At 44.8% G+C, this 19,040-nt stretch overlaps 2 protein-coding genes across 10 annotated transcripts in view; both read left to right on the plus strand.

Moving 5' to 3' along the window:
- ICK (intestinal cell kinase) overlaps window positions 1-10,473 on the plus strand; it is a 47,015-nt gene extending 36,542 nt beyond the window's left edge. For 6 of the 7 annotated variants that reach the window (XM_025205107.1, XM_025205105.1, XM_006024477.2 and 3 more), the window contains 3 exons: window positions 1,800-1,928; window positions 5,428-5,541; window positions 7,551-10,473. In XM_025205107.1, coding sequence (XP_025060892.1) covers window positions 1,800-1,928; window positions 5,428-5,541; window positions 7,551-7,705 — 398 coding nt within the window. In that variant the 3' untranslated portion in view covers window positions 7,706-10,473. Of the gene's footprint in view, window positions 1-1,799; window positions 2,575-5,427; window positions 5,542-7,550 lie in introns of those variants that run through there. The other variant, XR_003094262.1, reaches the window with a different exon arrangement.
- A 4,002-nt stretch (window positions 10,474-14,475) lies between these two features.
- LOC102372304 (glutathione S-transferase 3-like) overlaps window positions 14,476-19,040 on the plus strand; it is a 25,408-nt gene continuing 20,843 nt past the window's right edge. For 2 of the 3 annotated variants that reach the window (XM_025205127.1, XM_006024480.3), the window contains exon 1: window positions 14,476-14,549. The gene's annotated coding sequence lies outside the window, so the exon portion shown is untranslated. The remainder of the gene's footprint in view (window positions 14,550-19,040) is intronic. The other variant, XM_025205126.1, reaches the window with a different exon arrangement.

Consider the following 19,040-nt stretch of genomic DNA (forward strand, 5'->3'; position numbering starts at 1 on the left):
TCTTTCCCTGCAGGCCTGTTTCTGAAACATCTGAAATGTTTTGGAAAATTTACGAAACATTTTGGATGGCCCGTTTAATTTCGGATTCGGTGTTCCGACTGTCGAAACATCCAAATATGAAACAAAATGGCCACTGAAATTTCGCACAGCCCTAATACATACTGCTGGTAGCAGCCAATGTTAGGTGGCAGCAAGGGGACATTTTCTTTCCTGCCACCTGGAGGAGTTAAGTGTACTCGGCAGCGTGTAGAGTCAAGCCCTGCTGTTCTTTTTTTAAAGGAATCCTTTGTCCTTACCTCTTAATTTTTGCAGTTTCCATGCCACCGTTGGGCTAGAATGCAACAATTTTTATACAATAAGTGTTTTTTAGAAGGGTTGTGCATAAATGCATCATGCTAGGTTTCTTTGGGTGTGTCTACATGAGAGTTATTCTGGAATTGCTGCTCCTGATAAATCAATTCAGCATGAAGATTTTTTTTCAAATGGACTAAACTCATATGGAATGTGATGCTATATTGTAGAATAAGCGCATCCACACATGGAGTTGGTTCATCAGGAATAACTAATCTGTAGTACCTCATGCTTCATAGTGGCCAGAATGAATTTCCCTGTGGAGACAAGCCTTTCATTTTGTTGGGATTAAATGAGACAAGGCCGTCTCAGTCTGCATCACAAGGCTTTGGGGCATCTTGTTAATGTTTTGCAAGTAGCCAGGAGGAAAAGTGAACAGTTCATTAGCTTTTATTTTCACTAAATTTATTTTTTTTAATGGTGGAGTTCCATAACCGTACAGTTTTGACTATACATATCAGGGAGTGCACAGCAAAACATGTTGAAACCAATGTTTCAAGTGTTCATTCAGTTCTACTTGAGAATCTGATGCATACTTACTGTATTCTCATTATGCCAGGTTGGCATAACCTTAATCTTTTTTGTAATGTACAAATGTGCATGTAACTGTAACATCCAGGTTAGAACCTTAAACACTTGGAAGAAGAAGTTTTTTAAATGGAGTTTGGGGTCACTAGTTACACTGCTAAATGTACGTTAAACATGGTGAGTGCAAGCCTGCTATTATTTGTCTCTCAGCATCCAAGTATGTTATGCTGCCTTCATGAGACAGCAAAAGTAATAATACATGGACCATGTCTTCATGTGTGTGCATCTTGTGGGCACAACTTGTGTTGATTTCAGTAGAAGCTGCACAAATATGAAAGTAGAGTTGAATATTGTAAAATCCTTATCCTGCCTATTTCTCTAAATTAAAAAAAAAACAAAACCCTGACAGTAGCATAAAGTGTTTGTATTTCACACAAGTTGCATTTACGTAGCACTGTCTGTCCTAGGCAGTACCAGAACATTTGACAATCTCATGACCCTGATCCTACAAGGAATCTGAATATAGAGACCCCTCTAATATTGAGTCCCTTTTAACTTCATTGAGAATAATGACACTCAGTAAGGGCCTGTGCATGTTGTTACATTTCAGGAGCAAGTCAAAAAATCAAACATCTGCCAAAGCCTAGTTTCCCATCAGATACCTTGAGCTCTCTGCCAGTGTGCCCATTCCAGGAACATGGCATGTACCTACATGTAGCAACACTACGTGCAATGATAGAAAGTATCCTGCATACAGCTAGCATGCCCTGTACAGTCAGGCGTGGAGAGGTTTTTCATTAAGCTAGTGTGCAAACCACCTGCTCACACTACATTTTTGTACTGATACAAAACAATGTAATATTTGCATATGAGACTAAGATTTCAGAATGACCAATTAACGCTTCATTTTTCTCTGATAGGAATAAGCACAAGGAATAGCATCATCTCCAATTCAAGCAAAGATTCTATTTCATCTAATCCTTGGCCCAGTTCTGGTTTGCCTGGGAAAGTATCAGGTGTGGTAGGAGGTGTCAACAGGATGAGTTCAGGTAAAAGTTGTAAAAAGTTAAACATTCCAAGAGAATTGCTGATGGGAGAGGGTGAGAATTTTTGTAATGGCCTAGAGGTGCTCTACCCTGTTTTAGATCTCAGACTCTTAGAAGGCCTGGTTTGATCCTTCAGATATTGAGAAGATGGAGATCTGGTCAGTTTTAAATATCAGTAGCCCTGAGTCCTCTTGCTGGTTTTTGTGAAATTTTACTTTCCTGTTGCCTATTTTCAGTTGCTGGCTGTTTTTCTTCTGCTGTGTAATAGCTCACACAAACAAGACAGAAACTGACTGCATATAAGAATAACTAGAACAAGTGCAGTCAGATAAACTAAATGAAATTTTTGCATTCAGTCTAATCTGATAATATTAGCTACAACTGCTTCAGTAGTCTTGGAGTGAAACTTTATTCTTGGGAGCACTGTCAAAGTGATAGAGATGCACTTTTCATCACCGCTTAGATCTTTTGCAATACGTTTTGCTGAAGTTGTCTTGCATTGCAGAAACACAAACTTTTGGTCTATACAGGCTAACTCCTTTGTTTTTTGCTAAACCCCATCTGTTCCCCGTTTTTTAGCTTGAACAATCTGCTTGGCTAGAGACAGACTTTCAAAAACCTGAAGCCTGAATTGATTCAACATTTGCAGGTTAGTCTAAGCTGCAAAAATTGAACCAATTTGCAAGTGAATAGACATTCACTTTGACTCTGGAAATGTAGGCACATGCCTACAGTGGCTAAGCCAGAAGCTGGTGGGTGCTAGAGCTAGCCCTCAGCTGGAGGGAAGCTGAGCTGAGGGGGGGACATGGCTAGGCCCGGACAGGCCCGAGTATGATTTGGGAGGGGTTTAAACCCCCACCCTAGCTTGCAGGGACCCCTGCTGGGGTCTGCCTGAAAGGGGAGGAGAAGAGTAGCCCCTGCCAGGGGTCCTCAGCCCTCCACCCCCTCACTGGTCCAGCAGCAGGAGCAGGGGTGGGGCCAGACCCTGGTAGCCTGAGGGGAAGTGGGGCTTAATCCTCCTATTGCAGGGGAGGGGGCATGGCATGGGCACCGATAGGCACCACTCATGCACCTGGGGCCACAGCAGCCAGACACCAGTAGCCTGAAGGGAAGTCGGGTTTAATACCTCCATTGCAGGCAGCAGTGGCGAGAGACCAACATGGCGCCCTGGGCTGAGTCCCTCTAAGGAGCAGCTAGCCAAGCATGGGAAAGGGGGATGTAGCCTGTCTACAGGCAAAGGGGGAATGGTGTGGGGAAGCTGGAGCTAGTTACGGAGCCTGGCTCACCACTGCCTCCCTCTGCAGCAGCACGGCCCAGGCTGGTGTGGCCTCAGGGGGCAGCACCTGCCGCCTCCCACCTCCAGCCCTGTGCAGGGGCTGCAGTTTGCAGGTGTGCTGCAGCTGCATCATGGCTCCCCATGCCTCTCCCTCTCCCAGTGGCAGCGGCGGCAGAGCAAACTGTTGCAGTGGGCAGAGGTGAACTACCTGTCACCCGCTACCTGCTCGCAGTGGTGCCAGGTGCTCAGACAGGCTGCTGCAGGCCAGGGGCATGGGCAGTGGTGGGGGTGCAATGGACCGCCACAGCCCAGTCTAGCCCAGCCCCACAGCCTGGGAGTGGCAGCCATGGCAGCCCGCCCCGATTGCCCAGCACTGCTACGAGCAGGCAGTGGGTGAGAGGTGCCTTACCTCCTCCCACCACAATGGTTCGCTTCGCTGCCAGGAAAGGGAGGGGACGCACCGTTTGACCTCAGTCAGTTAAGTCTGATACTATATTCAACCAGGTTTATCTCAAACCGGTTAGGGCATTTTGAAACTGGTTTATGTGTACTAGCCAGTTGTGTAACCTGCACTGGCTCTGCTCCCCCCACCGCCTCTAGCCAGGTCACATCTCCCCTCGTGGCCGCTCTTTGGAGGGACTTGGTCTAGGGCATCATGTTGGGGCCCCTGCTGCTGCTGCCTGCAATGCGGGGGGTTAACCTGCCCCCTTCCCCTCAGGCTACTGGTGGCTGGCTGCCTTGGCCCCGGGTGCACAAGTGGAGCCTATCAGTGTCTGTGCTGTCCCCCTGCAGTGGGGGGATTAAATCCTCACTTCCGCTCAGGCTACCGGGGTATGGCCCTGCCCCTGCTGCTGCCACTGGAGCAGTAAGGCAGGTGGAGGGATGGGGATGCCTGGCAAGGGCTGCTGCCCCCCTGCCAGGCAGACCTAGCAGCACTCCAGAGCAGGGTTTCACACCCCCATCCCTTTCTCAGCCAGCCAGATCAGAGCAGAGATAGTGCTCCAGCTAAGGAGGAGAGGGGTGGGGTCAGCCCTGCTTGGCTGGAACAGACAGCTCAACCCAGGCCAGCGCAGGGCTGCAGAGCATGCTGGGATGCTGGAGGACTGTGATTTAACTTAAACTGGAACGGTCTCCGTGACACAAGTTCCATATGTTTGACCTGAGTTGATTAAGTCTGATACTACATTCAAACAGGTTTACCTTAAACTGGTTTTGGATATTTTGAAACTAGTGTATGTGCACTGAACTTATGTTCTGCTACAGGTTTAAACCAGTTTCTGATCACTTAAAGCGGTTTATGTGTAACTTCTATCCCTAGCCCCTATGATTTTCTTTTGGTCAGTTTCCTGCAGTTTTTGCTAAGGGCCAGATCTGAGGTTGCCCCTGTTCAGGACAAGCATTAGGCAGTTAGTGATTTTCAGGGAAATCCTTGCTGAGCCAAAGAACCGAATCTTGCCACATAGAAGCAGCTCTCAAAAAAAGGATGCTCAGTATATTGTTAAAACTGGGCTGCAGGAAAAAACTCCAAGAAAAACTCCCCTGGAGCCCAATCTATATGTCTTTTACTGGAATGTTTAAAGCCGTGTGGCTGTAAACTTTTGGTTAAGGATATGGCAGATGAGATTATACTGTGGAGTGAATTTCAATAGTTGTATACATCCCAGTGGAGCTCTGCTGATTTGCATTAGGTGAGGGACTGGCTTAGTTCTGAGTGTGACCCACCAGTATACCATTTGTGAAGTGCCTTCAGAACACCCACAGTAAGATGTGCACATGGGTGCAGACACATGGCGTGATTATTACGGAGCAGTGTACCCCAGATTTTGCTCCATAGTAAGGAGTGAACACATAGATATCACTTCCAAGCAGGCTGCCTGCAGTAAGTGCTATTACAGGGCCTGGTCAGTAGGTGGCAGGGGAGCTACTTTGCATTGAGCAAATGGCTAGCCTGGAATTAAAATAACTAAGGCACAGACTGATGTCCAGTGCATCAGTATACCTTACAGCAGCAAAAAGAGGCTCCTCATTTTCTTTAGGGCTAATTTACACCAAAGTGGAATAACTTAGTAACTTACTCCAGTATAATGCTGTGTAGTATGTCCACTCCACTTTTCCATCAAGTAAAAATTCAATACGCTCTGTAGTAAATGTGTCTGGTCTCTGCCCCCTATCTAAGATCCGTTGCATTGATTTTAAGTTTTGCTTTTCGTTAACAAATTCTTTCAGGGCCCACAGTTTCAAATGGCCTGACTGGCAGTTATATCCCTTCGTTTCTGAAAAAGGAAGTAGGCTCTGCTGGGCAGAAGGTTCAGTTAGCTCCGCTTATGGATCCATCCTCAAGTAAGTGAAGAATTAGTTGTCTTGGCTTTTGCTCGTTTGTGCAATAATGCTGTGCTCTTGAAGAACTGAGTGTCTAGAGCTCTAGGCTCTTATCTTTCAGCTGCTATTCATGACTAGGGAAATCAGAATAGGTCTAAACCTTCAGAATAACATAGTTATACACCCATAGATACAAATCCTTACACGCATTGAGCAAACAGAAGTAAGGATAACTTGTACTCCGTAGCACTTGTAGCACCAAATGCTCAACCATTACTTCCCACCACAGTGGGACTTTCAGGAGCATAGTTCCCAAATTCTCATCCCAATTCACTCCAGAAAATGCATGGATATTCTTAGTTTTCAGCCTGTGTGAAGACAAAGTGAATGCTGAGAATAACACCAGTGTAAAATTGCAGCAGACACAACATACACCCTCCACCTGTAAGTTGTTTTACTCCAGTGTAAGGGAATAAAAATCCCTGTCATAACTATGTAGTACCAGCATAGGGTGCACTACTTTGCATGTCCTCTCTCCACAGCTGTATTTACTGTATTTACTAGAATCCGAGATGACCCCCCCCCCATAATTAGATTCTATGCATGGAAAATGTTGTAATAAATTTGTTATAAGTTTTCCATGTATAGAATCTAATTATTGGTGGGTTATCTTTAAATTCATCTCCCCCACCCCTATGGCCAGGAGGCAAGTAGCCTGCCCTTTGGTGCTTGCCCCCTCCCCCTACCTTCCCCCAGTGCCTTCACCTCCTGTTGCCTACACCACTGCCATTTGTCCCCCCCACCTGCCCCAGCCTCTGCCCCCTCTGTTATTTATCATCCATCATAGCTCTGGCCCCATACCAGCATGGAGCACAGGGTAATTCTAGTTCTGGCCTGGCCATGAAGCAGTGATTGCAGCAGCGGCAGCTCTGGCATCCCAGGAAAAAATGCAGGGGAAAAACCTATCCTGAATCTGAGTAAATACAATAATTTGAACCAACCATTCCTGGGGGTAGCTGCTTGCACAATGTGTAAACATACACAGGAGGTACAGTCTCCTTCCCTGTTCCTGCCTTCATGTACTGCACCTGGCAACATGAAGGGTCTGAAAAGTGAGTCTGGTACTCCCTGACAGGATGGAGGATACAGCAAGCAAAAAACAGGGTGGCCCCTCAGTGCTATCCTTAGGCGTAACATGGGAATAATGCATCTGGGACAGATCTCTTTCACCTTTCCCCATGAGGTGGCAGCAAGCAGCAGGCATAGGCAGTGCATGTCATGGAGTGAAGAGCACTCTAGGAATTGTAGTTCTCTAAGGCGACAGTGAAATTTGCTGCTGCTGTCAGGAGCTTTCACTCCTTTTTTTTTTTCCTGTTGAAGCCCATGTCAGGAGGACAAAAGAATTGGTGATTTGGCTGCAAAAAATGGGGTCAGTTCTTTACCAGCAGCCAAGAACAGTGCCATTCTACAAAACCTGATTTTTTTTTTTTTTAGAATGCCTTGCACCCTGTGACACTGCAGTGTGCAGCCCGGAAGTGCAAGTCAAGCAGGTGCCCTTCTCTTTAGGCAACACCCAGGGGGAGCGAGCAGGGCATGAACCCCCACGTTACACTACCTGGTATTACCCCAATCTCCAGTCCCTATCAGAGAGGCTGCATTAAGGAATGCTGAGGCCAGGTTTAGCATAGGATTGACCTCAGAACTGGGGAGTTGCAAATAGGTTCCTCTGGACCCAGCTTCTTGCTGCATCCAGCAGATACTGGTCATAGTAGGGGACCAGAGGCAGGGGTGGATCTTGGGATTGACTCCCTGTTGTTTCACTCTTTCTGATTGTGTGGATCTTGAGCTTGACTCCCTGTTGTTTCACTCTTTCTGATTTCTTTTTTGTGTTTTAGAAAAACTGTGAAATATCTGTAAGGTTTCTTCTTCTAACAATGAGTGTCCAGACCCTGTGCTCAAGGATTCCTAAATCTAGGCTGAGCTGCTCCTTGAATTTTTATCGCCTGCTTTTCTCTTTTTCACCCTTGTAGATTACGCTAGCCTGAAGACTGTCAGATCTCATATTGGGCGACCGTCGTACAGTACACCTTCAAAGAGCACCCCGGGGCTAATGCCACTCCCCCCGTCAGCTCAACCAATCCATGGGCGGATTGACTGGTCTTCAAAGTATGGAGCTCACCGGTGACTTGCAGAAAGCACTTTGTGTTGAATTAACATGCTCTTCCTCTGAAATGGTGACTTATGTTAGACAATTTGCCATGACTGAAGATCTCTTATTTTCTATGAGCAAGACATTTCAAGACTTATTTTTTTTAGTAATTAATTTCAATGCAATCTTGTACCTTTTTGTATAAAAATGTTTTATTATATGATTAGGTCCAATTATTTTCTTAAATTCAGTACATTTTGTATATGTGGCTTGGGGTTTGGGGGCATTTTATACAGTAAGCTTTTTAACAAACTTTTTTAAAATTGAAATTTTTCCTTTAGTGGGTCCAAACATTTTATACAAGCAAATAATTTTAGCAAACTGGTGCAGTATTGTGACAAAGGTGCAGTGGCAAGAAGGGGGCATTCACTGAATCTTGTGTTGTGAACATGTCTAAGCTCTGAATGTTGTATATTAGACAAAGGGTCAGTGAAGCTTCGTTATCTTAGCCTTGTTATAGACCCATCCTGTAGCATCTAGATACTAGTGTTTTGCTCTCACTTGCTTTGCACTGACATCAAATCAGTGACCAAGGGCCTAACCTTGCTCTATTTTGAAGCCAAAGGGTCCTAAATTAGTAGAAAGTTTAATTATATTGTAGCTTTCTCAGGCTTTTGTTCACACACTTTTCTCTGGACTCTGTGCTTTGTCTCAGTTTTGTAGTTCTTGGTCCAATCCTGCAGTGGGCAAAATCCCCACTGGCTGCAATGGGCATTTGGCCTGAGGGAAAACAGCTTCTACTGTTCTCCCTCACATTAGGCTTATGTTTGGGATGTGATTTGCCAGATGATTTTTGGCAGCTAGAATCCTATTGTTCACCAAAGAGTTTTCTGCAGGCTTAACTTTTTTGGTGTCTGCTTGACTCTCCTGAATATGCAGCCTCAAACATAGTTTGGCTCTGGGTAGAGAAGAAAGTAACATGATAGAGAAATTAGAAGAAAAATCAACAGGTAATCAACAAAGGGAAGCTGCTAGAAGGTGCGGGTATAAAATGGAGGGGGGATTGTCCATTCAATTGTAAACTTTTGGCTTAAAAAAACCCCATGTGTATAAGGGTCCTATTCCCCTTCTTACAAAGTGATTAGACAGGAAATCTGATCTGTCCTGGGAAGCCTTGCCTGATCTCTTCTCATGGAGAGTTAAGAAATTGGGAATGGCTGAATAGTAATATATTTTTTTAGTGGCAATTAACAACACTAATTTAAAAATTACACCTGTCTGCTAACAGAGCTGTGATGTTGGTGCTCAGTAAGGAAGTAGAACTGAGCCATCTTGAAGTAAGCAGCACTAGGAGCATGTATTGAGGGGCATGTGCAAGTGGGAAACAGGATAAAAGTGTATACTTAAGTGTCTTAAAACCATGGAGACAGCAATTCTGTGGAAATCAAAAACCTGTATTTTATATTTAGATATAATTTAATTTATTTATATCTGAGGAATTTATGCTAACAATGGAGATGTTGGACCTATCCAAATCTTTATTCAAATCTGTCTCTTTCTAAACTGAGTCTCTTCTCATGCAATTACATGCCATAAATTCTCATAAATGGTAGTGGGAATTACATATGCATATCCCAGTCAGAATAGGCCACTTGGGGTATGTCAACACTGGCAACAGTTTGCCTGAAGTTGGACAGCCCAAACTAGGGCTTCTCAGGCATGCTTGAGAGTGACCCAAGGGACAAGCACGGAGTGGTTTCTTTTAACATATTTCCATGACTGGTGCATGTAAGTGGGAGTGGGTAGATGCAACATGCTCAGGAACCATCTTGCCCTGAGTGTGCTCCTGCCACAAGTGTAGACACCTCCTTTAAACCTCCTTCACAGTGTAGACACCTCCTTTAAACCCAGTCCATCTTCAGGCAAGCAGTAAATGATCTGAAGAACGGCTTCAAGATTAGGGCAAGAGATCAGCAAGACAGGTTGTAAAGATAGTAGGTACACAGAAAGGATCTGCCTGTAAACCTCTGCAGTTTCAGGGAAGTTCATGTTTAAAAAGTTGCCCATGCTAGTTTGAACTTTAAACAGAGGCAATGCACATTTAACTAAGCAAGCCTCCTCTCTGCACAGTTCTGTAGTCTTCACTTAGGGAGATGCCTGCTCAAGTCAATGAGAGTTTTTGTTTGAATGAGGACTGTGTGGTTGAATTATTTTTTAATATATTTTTTTCTCTGCGTGCCATTTAGATGGAGAAGTGTAGGCTACATGTTACTTTAAAATCTGACCAAAATCAGTATATTTCCATAAGAATTTACATATACAAAACATTACTTAACCTCTAGCAAACTCTGCAGCTATGCTAAGTGTATCTTTTAAATGTTAAAATTATTTTACCATTTGCCATTTCTCAAATGCATACATTATATGTAATACAAAACCTTTCATAAGAAGTCAGATCTCACATTGTCATTACTTGTAAGGAAATCAAAATGATATATCTAACTCAAGTGTGGAGAAATAGAGTGAAAATAGCCCCAAAACGCCGTTAGGCTGTTTTCACATCTGTTAATACTTTATTGAAACAGTTTTCTCTTCATTTTATGGAAATATATTTATTTGAAGAGTGTGTCTGAATGTATGGGAGAAGAAGGGGATAGAATTACCACATTGAAATGAAAATTTAGCAAATGTTGTATTTTAGGTTTTGTCAGTGTTTTGTTGTGTAAAAAGGTTTGTTTCATTCCTTCTGTGTAAATCCTGCCCAGAATAAAGTTACTCTTGAAGAGACGTAGATTTGAGTGTTATGTTTTCATTCACGTTCTCATAATTAAGGTTAACGCATTATTATTATTACACTTAAGTAATACATATTAAATACGTATAAGAGTAATGTATTAAATACATATGTATATAATACATATAAAATCACATCACCATCATATATGTATGGAATAACAAGCAATATGTATATAATAATATAAATAACATGCATTAAAGAGTAGTGTATGTAAGAATGATAAGTATTAAATAATAAACTTGGCATTCACTTCCTTTTGGGTGTTGCACTAAAAAAATAAAGTATTACTTTAATAAGTATTAAATAATAAACTTGGCATTCACTTCCTTTTGGGTGTTGCACTAAAAACCTTACTATTGCTCCCAAGATATTTTCTCTTTGTTAAATACCTTGTCCACTTTGCAATCTTGATGTACACATATAACCTGTGCAACACTGAGATTCTAACCCAGTGATTTTCAGCCAGTGGGCCACAGCACCTTGAGTTGTCTTGAGATCCCTTCAGGGGTGCTGCAAAGTGCTGCAATGTTCTTAAGTCAACGCTAGTTGAGGGCACATCCCCATTGAAGCACCAGAAGCTTAATTATATTGGCATGCATTTCATCCACCTTAATCCCAAACAAGACTGAGATGGTATAGCTGGCTTTGAAGAAGCCTCTGAAGGTGATAATGGAGGGGAGGATATCAGCTCCTTGGAGGAAACATGTCTGATTACTAGAGTCTGCTGTTGAGGGTAACTTTTACTTACAACGTTTAACCTTTTACAGGCTGTTTCTGGCTAGGGGATTGCTATCTTTGGAGGCAAACCTTGTTCTGATCCATTTCTCTCAGATGAAGATTAGACTCTTACAATATGCATTACAGGGGATTCCATCTTAACACCATTATAAGATTGAAGGTATGATCAGTAAAGTTACCTCTGTTGGATCCTTTTTTTTTAATATCAAGAGGGGGCTGTTGCCATGGGATATAGTGTAAGAACTTTACCCTTCTCTTGGATCTCAATAGCCTGAATTTGATTACCTTTCAGGCATGCTACCAAAGCCATTTTTAAAAACCACGTTTAAAAAAAAAGTTGACATGTTTTGGCTGAACTCATTATTTGCTTGAGTAATTCATGTTCTTGGTCATTTTTACTTTAATATTAGTTGTTTTTAAGGAGACTACAGCTTTCTGTATGGTTGGGGGGTTAATCTAAAAGCTGTCTATTGCAAAATATTTTTAATAATACAAACACATGTTCCACTGCATAAGGAAACACAATGCACTAGAAATGCTTCATCATTTGACATGCTTGCCCTATAGACAAACTACATCAAGAGGATTTTTAATATTAAGCCATCTATCTCTAAGCAATAGATATGCCCTTGGGATGAGACAAATGCGGATGGTGTCTTAAATATTCACTATGTACATCATCGCTATCCACATAAAGGCTGGGAACTTTGACTCAAGGCAGGGGACTTTGGGGTGTGCCAATGCTACTGCTGGAACAAAACCTGGAGGTTCCTGGCTGGGGGATCTTGCCCCTCCGCTCAGGGTCGGACTGGTCACCGTGTTTGCAGACAGGAAGGAATTTCACCCTGTGGTCAGATTGGTATGAACTGTTGGGGGGGGTTGCCTTTCTCTTTGAGGAGGTGGGGGTGGCATGGCCATCTCTACAGGATCTCTTGATCATATATTGAGCGTATATTGACAACATGTCATAGAAGCAGGATATTGGTTGCTGTGGTTCCCCTGCTTTACCTGTGGCAGGTTAGGATTCGAGTCTGTGTTGTGTCAGGGTTGATGGTAATATTATAAAGAGTTTAGATTATGGTTTGTATGGGGTGGTTTGGATAGAGATGATCCGAACCACAGGCAGGGGGTTGGACTAGATGACCTCTGGAGGTCCCTTCTGTCACAACCCAAAGGGTGTGATTTTTGTTTTTGTGTGCTTCGGCACTGCTAAATTGTTCCCGCTAAATTATAGCTTCTTTGCACGGTGGAGTTTTCTGCTGCAAAAGGGAGAATTTCCCGCCAATTTGAAGCTTTCTTTGCAGGGTGCATTTCTTTGTTGCAGCACAGAAATGCTCGTTGCAAAGAGTTCCCGCCATTTGTATGCTAATTTGAGTCCCATTATTGGCCAGTTCTAAATTATTCACATGTGGCGGCTAGTGGTTGCGTTGCTAACCAGGTCTGATCAGCCTCTAGCCTCTCCCCGTCGCCGATAGATTCCTAGACGTATCCCTCCCTGCACACAGAAGAACCGGACCCACGAAGCCTAGCAAACTTCGTGTGGATGAGTGAGCAGAAGGACCCACGGAGCCTAGCAAACTTCGTGTGAGTTTATTCAGGGCTCTTTCGGACGAGTACTTTCTTCGGTTGACACGACGGGCTCGCGTGTTTAGAGCCTTCAGCCGGATTGGGCTAGAGTTCATGAGTTTAGAACTCTTGTCCGCCTCTCTTCTTTCCTGTCTGTAACCGCAACTCAAGCAAGTTTTCCAGCCTGCACCGCTGCCATCTCGGTGTAAGTAAACAATCTTTAAAACTACCGCTAAGCGTTTATGCCTAATTCCAGCTCATCGCCCTCCCTCTCTGATCCAGCGTGCCCGGGCTGCTGGCCACAGCCCACGTGCAGCACGGAAAAGGGCTCGGGTCGCTCCCGGCCCGCACACCTTCCAGCTCTACTTCTCACTGTGCAATAAGTCAAATATGCATTAAGTACTAATACTTCATTAGTCCTTAAGTAGGAAGTTTAAAACTTCTTGTTCACACAGTGCATAATAAATGCTGGAGGCCACAAGTGGGAGACGTACAGTGGAAAAAACCCTAGACATACCTAATTCACTCTTCCTTTGAGCACCCACTCCGCTGCTGCAACAAGAGACTGGGCCTATGGTCCTGACCCAGTAAATGGCAATTCTTGTGTTCTTACAGCAGCCCCTCTGCCTCCAACTCAGCAAAATGTGCTCAAGAATTTTGTCTTGGCAATGAGCTCTTCAGTGTGGGGATGGGGAAGGCCTTAACAGCTGTGCTGAGCAAAAATGTTCTTAACATAAATGTGCCTTGGGCTGGAGAAGGTTGAGAAACACGCATCTAGTCCAACCCTGCTGCTCAAGGCAGGACCATCCCTGATTATCTCATTCCAGCTGAGGCTTTGTCCAGCCGTGCCTCTAGAGACCTCCAAGGTTGGAGCTTCCATCACCTCTCTGGGTAGCCTGTTCCAGTGCTTCACCACCCTCCTAGTTTTTCCTGACATCGTTTTTATTTTAATATACCAAGCATGCTTATGGCAGGAGTACAGTAACCAGTCCTTTGTGCTCATGTACATCTGGTGATTTGTGCACCGTCGAAAAGAAAACCTGTGTAGTAAAAGCAATAGGTATGCCTATTCAGCACACGGGCATGAAAAGAAAGGCAGACTGCCACATGCAGCGCCTCATTTGGATGTGTCTGGAGTCTTGGAAGCTTGACTACCCTACGTTCTCCTACAAATGGACCTTGAGCTTGTTTGGAGGTTCTAGCAGGGGAGCGCAGCTATCGTATACCCTTGACCGAAGAACGGTACTCCTCTAGTCTGGGAAGGTGGTCCTCTTCGACCGAGCGCGCAGCTTCGGGAGGGACGCACATGGAGCGGTGAGGGAGGAAGGGGACACCCGCCTAGCCAGCCAGATCAGCCGAATCAACCCTGGCGATCAATGGGGTGACAGATGTCGCAGCCAGATCGCCCTCACATCCGAAGTTGTTTAAAAGCCTCTGCGGCATATAAAGCTCGCAAGCAGGGAAGACTTTGAAGTTATGATGAGCTGATGGTATTTGTAAATGGGGTCAGCAAAGTGGAGAATCCTGTTCTATGAGTGTCTGCGTGCGAGTGTCGCCCCTACGCCTGGTTATTTCCAAAGAGGGAGCCCCTAAGCTCCCTTAAATTGTCCTCCCAAAAGCCTCCCGAAAGCCTTTGCGGCACTTGCAAATGAGCAGCCTCCCCATTGGCCGCTCACCCCGCTGCCCCCGCCCACTCCCGCTGGAGGAAGCGGCGCGGCGCGGCTGGAGCTGCACTAGTGCGGGCGCAGCGGGCACGGGCTAATCGTCCCGAGGCGGCAGGTGCGTGCGTGCAGGGTTGCGGGGTGTGGCTGTGTGTGGGGCTATGTAGGGTTTTAGGGGCCGGTGTAGTAGGGGTGTTGGCGGGGTGTAGGGTTATGTGGTGGGGGGTGTAGGGCTGTGTCTGCAGGGGAGTGTGGCTGTGTGTGTGTAGGGCTGTGTGTATGGGGGGGTGTTAGATTGTGGGGAGGGGTGTAGAGTTGTTGGAGTATGTGGGGGGCTGTTGAGGCCATAGGGGATGCCAAGGTGGGTGGGGATGTGTGCGCACAGGTGTATAGGTTTGTTGGAGGGTGTGGGGGGCTGTTGGCAGTATGAGGTTATGTGGGGGGTGTAGGGGTGGGTCGGGATGTGTGTAGGGGATGTGTGTAGGGTTGTAGAAGGGTTGCGGATGTTGGGGGGGAGTGTTGCACTCAGGAGCCGTGGGCAGGGTCTGTGTAGGATTTGGGGGTGGGGGGTTGCCACACTGTCCATCCTCTTGGCATCTCCCCTTCTCCCTGTCTGGTTCCCCTCTTCCCATGAGCTCTGTGCAGTGGGCACTTTCAAGGCTAGGCTGGGCAGATGTTATCAGGCTGTAACCATTTAGATGCCCACCATGATGAAGGGGGATGTACTGTAGATGGGCACTGTCGCATAGATGATTTGGGACAGTTGTGGCGTGACCAGGATGTCTGCGCTCGCACATCTTGTCCCGCTGTATAACTTTGTATCGTGATAAGGGTGACCTCTGTTCGTAGCCTTGGAGCAAGCCTGGCTTCTCCTCTCCAGCGCTCTTCTGCACCCGGGGGTGCTCAGTTCTTTCCTCCAACCCAGGAGTTGATGGTGCGGACCTGGCTAAAGTGGCTTTATCAGCATGAGCCCTCCCCTCCCCCTTGCATCACACTTACTCCTAGGTTTATAGATTGCAGGGCTGGAAGGGACTTGGGGGGATCATCAGGTTCAGCCCCACTGCACCAGGCAGGAAAGACAGCTGGGAGTCAGGTGAATTCTCAGGATTTGCCAAGGGAGTTCTTGCAAGATGGAGGTTGCTGCTCCTGCCTCCCATCTGTTAGGGCTGACGCAGGAAGAGAGGTTGCCAGTGAGCCATGAAGCACCTCTGCCTTGCATGGTACTCACCCCCTAGCAGGCTAACCCCAGTGCAGAGGCCTGGGGGCATCCAGAGCTGTGCTGAACATGGGCGGTGTTGCTGCTACTGCTGGTCACATGGACATAGGTGCCACCTGTCCTCTGAAGGGGGAGGACAGTTCTGTGCCGCTGGGCAACCTGAATTCAGTCCCACTAGCCTTCAGGAGTGACCTGCTTGGACAACAACTCTTGGTGTTACGTTCAGAGAGGAATGGCATGAAATCAGTGAAATGGAAAACCCTTAGCAAGTTCTGCTCTCAGTTGCTAACATCAAGATTGCAGAGTGACACTGAGGCAAGACCTCAACATGGTTCTTTTTTTTTCTTGGAAAATGGGACCTGTTTGAGCCAAGTTCTCCTCTCTGGTTGCCCAGTGCCGTATTGTCTGTTTTGGGGGGCTTTTTTTCCCCGGCTTTTTCATGTTTGCTTCCTGGTGTAGGGAGAACAGAGAGCAGGTCTTCCATCTGCTGCCTGGATCCAAGGGCACAGTGAAAAAGCTAATCTATATCCCTTTCTTCACTGTTCTTTCTCCCACACAAACACATGCAGCCTTGGCACTCCCACACAAACAGAATCCCAAACTTTATGGGTTTGATGGCCTCAAACCCTTGCCTGATTAGTCAAGGCATGCAACGGAGAAGGAGCAATGATCAGCAGGGCTCAGGGAGAGGACGATTTATCTAGGATTTATGGAAGGCCTAGATAAGAAGTCCTTGCCACAGCTCTACTGGATGTCTCACTTGAAGGTCTCTCGCCCTATGGGCTGTCTCAGTGTAGCTTTTAATCATACGTGAAAGGCAATATATTGCTTATGGGTGGGATTATAGGACTGTGACAGCTGGGACCTGGCCTCTGAATCTTAGAGGCATAGGTAGCCCAATGTTTGATTGTGTTAGGAACAGCTTAGAATCTGTTTAAGGCCTGCCATGTGCAAGGAGTAATACCCTGGTTTAATTTGGGGTTTTTTTGTTTTACAGTGACACTAATCTCTGGCAACTGAGGTGAAGCATACAGAGCTATTTCCCAGCTTCCCACTTTCCTTAGCTAATTCCTTTTGGCCTGTATGGATTTCTCAAGGAGGGTGTAATATCCAGCAAATACACTTATAAAGTACCCTCCTCCCTAGGTAGGCTCTGTGCTTTGAGGCCCATCTTTGTGTTAGGGGCCTGAACCAAAGCCCATTAAGTTGGTAAAACGTTCCACTGACTTAATGTGTCAGTCATTTGGGTTTAGATCATAAGAGGGTGGCATCATCACTTTGCAAATGTTTCTGTTGGGCTGCTTTTTGTTGGCATGCCCACATTAGTTACAACCTCTCTTATATAGTTACTGTTGGGATATAATCTAAATTTGATTTTTCTGCACACTTCCTGGCCTTAAGTTAAAGTTTTCATGTATATAACTATTCCAAAGAATGCCAGGAAGCTATTAACATACTTTAACACCTCCATTACATATGATGTTCGCTTTCTGCATTTTACTCGGCTTAGGCAAGTGAATAGCTATTGTTGCTTTGTGATTCTCATGCACTTAAACCTTGTTCCAATATTAGGGTTGAGTGAGTTCCTGTCTCCATTGACCTCTTTGGGTGTTGGACCATATCACCAAATGCAGAGTTTGACTATCCTCGGTTAATTGTTTTCCTGGGTCTTTAATGGCCAGCTGAAGTTTGGTATTTTGGCTCTTTTTTTAACTAACAAGCAACTGTCTAACAGTACAGCTGTCCTCAAGGTCTTCCAGAGGTTACTTGCTTTCTTGGCTTACACAGGAGCACTGCAACATTTGAAAACTGTAGTCTATTGTTCACATGCCTGCATATGCTTTGCCAGGATTACTTCAACTGTGGGCTAGAAAAAATTCTTACAGAATGAGGCATTCTCCACTTATGCAGAAACTTACCCGTATGAACTTATTTAGCTGCCCTAGAAGTGCTGTCTAAACTCTCTTCTCCGTTGCCTGCCAAATGGAGTCTGGCTCCTACTGAGACTTAAACACTAGTCTATTCAGAAAATAATAATTAAAACTATTTTGGGAAGCTGCTCAAAAGCCAATTTCACTCTCATTTCAATATAGTGCAGCAATTTAAATGTTTGAAAGATTATGCCCTACTATAAAAGCTGTTAATAGAAATAAATGAGATTGTGTTCAGCAGCTTAAGTTTCATGTCAGCCTGAGGTCTGACTCCCTCTGTATTAAATTCTGACCAGTGCAAAAACAGTCTTGTTTCAAGAAATTGGATATATTGTGGTGGGAGAAACCTCCCTAAGGTTCGTTGTCTAGCTGTAATTTGATTGACAGACAACGCGGGTAAAGAAAGACAGCTGTTTATTTGCTCGAGCAAAGAGCATAAAGCCAGCAAAAGGCAAAATGGCCCCCCCCTAAGGGTGAGGTGATCTTTTATACTTATTACAACATGGCAAGACTTCATGGTTAACAAAAAAAAGCAATATTTGGGCGGTGCTTTTTAAATCTTTGTAACAGCATATTTCTATTAAGCTGAACTAGCACTTTTTTAAAAGCTAAAAGTTAAGTAACAGTAACATTATAATATGTTAGCAAAACCTTACACAGTAGTAGATACTTCTCAAGGACACAACCAGTGCACCCAGAACAATGGTTTCCCTGTCTTATCTTACTTCTTGCTGTAGCTGATTTTTCAGCACACAGACACAGAGATACTTGCTGCTTTTAACTCAGAAAATGCTTAATACAGTTAAAATGATTACTTGACACAAGCAAAGGCTTAGCTATCAATCTGCCTTGTGGTCAGCTGCATTGCTAGGCCACAGGTCATGCCTTGTATTCAGCTGTAAAGCTAATACTTCTTAATAATCTAAATTATTGTAAACCTAACAGTATGCTTATCAGAAAACTATTCTATTTTAGGGTAATAACAAACCTGCGCACTACAAATCCTCCCTTTGTTCCAATTTTTCAGGAGAAATTTTGGAACACACTTTTAGGTATTTAACTTCTTGTGGGGTTAGGTTTTGATGATTGATGCTGGATATTTGTACAAACTGACCATACATTTTTACTTGCCTTTGCATAAACTGTTGTCCTAGAGAGCACAGACACTGAAAACAGCACAACAGGCAGATTATAGTTATAACAATTCCGATTAAGCTTAATACAAAAGGTCTAAGCCATCCTGTAAGGGAAGGCAACCAATTAGTGAGCCAACTAAGAGATGTGTCTTTGGGGATTTTAGCTATATCTTCGGCTTTTTGGATATGGACAGCTGCATCATTGAGGTGGGTTTGTACTATTGTAAAAGAACTGTTAACCCAAACACAACATTCTGGTCCGATAATCGCACAAGCTGCCCCTTGAGCAGCAAGGAGAAAATCAAGGGCTATACGGTTTGGAATTA

This window comes from Alligator sinensis, unplaced genomic scaffold, assembly GCF_000455745.1.
Source record: "Alligator sinensis unplaced genomic scaffold, ASM45574v1 scaffold1012_1, whole genome shotgun sequence".
Lineage (NCBI taxonomy): Eukaryota > Metazoa > Chordata > Crocodylia > Alligatoridae > Alligator > Alligator sinensis.